Source organism: Rutilus rutilus (assembly GCF_951802725.1).
Source record: "Rutilus rutilus genome assembly, chromosome: 4".
In the NCBI taxonomy this organism is placed as follows: domain Eukaryota; kingdom Metazoa; phylum Chordata; class Actinopteri; order Cypriniformes; family Leuciscidae; genus Rutilus; species Rutilus rutilus.
The window spans coordinates 46380008-46381659 of NC_140212.1; the positions used below are offsets into that span (position 1 = coordinate 46380008).

The 1652-nt window shown below is 41.5% G+C and overlaps 1 protein-coding gene across 1 annotated transcript in view; it reads right to left on the bottom strand.

Annotated features, from left to right (window-relative positions):
* Positions 1-276: 276 nt before the first annotated feature.
* The window catches only part of LOC311289536 (protein NLRC3-like), a 106164-nt gene continuing 104788 nt past the window's right edge, over positions 277-1652 (bottom strand). The window contains exon 8 of the mRNA XM_084407614.1: positions 277-1237. Within this exon, the coding sequence (XP_084263740.1) occupies positions 720-1237 (518 nt within the window). The 3' untranslated portion in view covers positions 277-719. The remainder of the gene's footprint in view (positions 1238-1652) is intronic.

The following is a 1652-nucleotide window of genomic DNA, read 5'->3' on the forward strand; positions in this document are numbered from 1 at the left end:
CACAGCAATAGAGAGACAAAATAAAAGAGAGAGAAAACAAAGATAATAATAAAAAGATAAAGATCAATCCAGAACCCCCACTAACAGGTTTAGTACAGTATACAATATATTACAGCAGAAGCGTCTTTAATAATACAGACATAACCCACAGCAGAGGAATCATGTTCTGAACAGATCCGATGTGTGTGTGTGTGTGTGTGTGTGTGTGTGTGTGTGTGTGTGTGTGTGTGTGTGTGTGAATCATGTTCTGAACAGATCCGATGTGTGTGTGTGTGTGTGTGTGTGTGTGTGTGTGTGTGTGTGTGTGTGTGTGTGTGTGTGTGTGTGTGTGAATCATGTTCTGAACAGATCCGATGTGTGTGTGTGTGTGTGTGTGTGTGTGTGTGTGTGTGTGTGTGTGTGTGTGTTCATCATGTTCTGAACAGATGGAGAAGTTGAGATAAAACATCTCTGAATGTCTTAAACTGAGTTTAGAGTTGAAAGTCTAGTTTTGCTCGTATCATCCAGACATGTTTCAGTGAGTCTCATTGTGTCTCATATTTCCTCTCTCTTCTCTGTGTATCATTGTGTGTTTCTCTTTATTTCACTGACAGAAGTTCAGCTGTGTTATTAATGTAATGAAGAGACAATAAGAGACTCTAGAACATCTCACTGTCACTGATTTATCATGCAGCTCAAAGCATTATGGGTAGAGTCTCTCATCAGGCTATTCTCACTCATCAACACAGTTTCACTGATGATCCATTATAAACCCAAAACCCAGGATAGAGTGTGTGTGTGAATGTGGTCTGGACTGTGTGTATGAGGCTCAGTGTGTCAGAGACGCTGTAGAAGGACAGAGTTCCTGCACTGTGATCCACATACACTCCTATTCTACTGCTGATGGGCTTTACAGGGAGTTCAGTCTCTATGCTATTGTGTCTGAATGAGTAACTGGAGGAACAGCAGAACAAACTCCAGGACTGATCATTATATCCAAACACACACTCACTACCCGATCCCTTCCTGCTGATGCTCTTATATGACACTGATATAAACACACTCCCACTCCACTCAATCTCCCAGTAACAGCGTCCACACACACTCTCTCTACACAAAACCTGACGCACACCATCAAATCTGTCTGGATGATCAGGATACGACTGATCTGTGTCAGTGCCAGTAATCTCTCTGTTCTCCTCAGACAGACAGATGTATTTATTCACTGTGTTCAGATCCAGAGTGAACTGATGAGAATCTGATGGAGAGAAAACACACATCAGTGAATTACAGAAACTTTCTATCTTGAGTCTTCATTTCAGATTAGGGCTGTCACGATGTTAGATTTTTCACACCACGGTTATTGTGGCCAAAAGAATTCACGATATCGATATATCGCGATATCTATAGAATCTATGGGGTGGGTGGGTGGGGTGGGGGGGGGGGGGGGGTACTCAATCTATGGCAAATTTTTGTGAAGGAAGACAAGCATGTGAAGTTTATCTGGTTTCAAACTGAAGCCAAACACTGTCTGAAGGTTTCCTGAAGAACTGAAAAGCTCTTAAACCTGTTGTTGCACTGGCGCCAATAAAGTCATGCAGATAGCAGATTTGAATAAAAAAATCAAGTGCAAATACAAATACAAAAATAAGATGAGTAAAGAAAACGGGGTT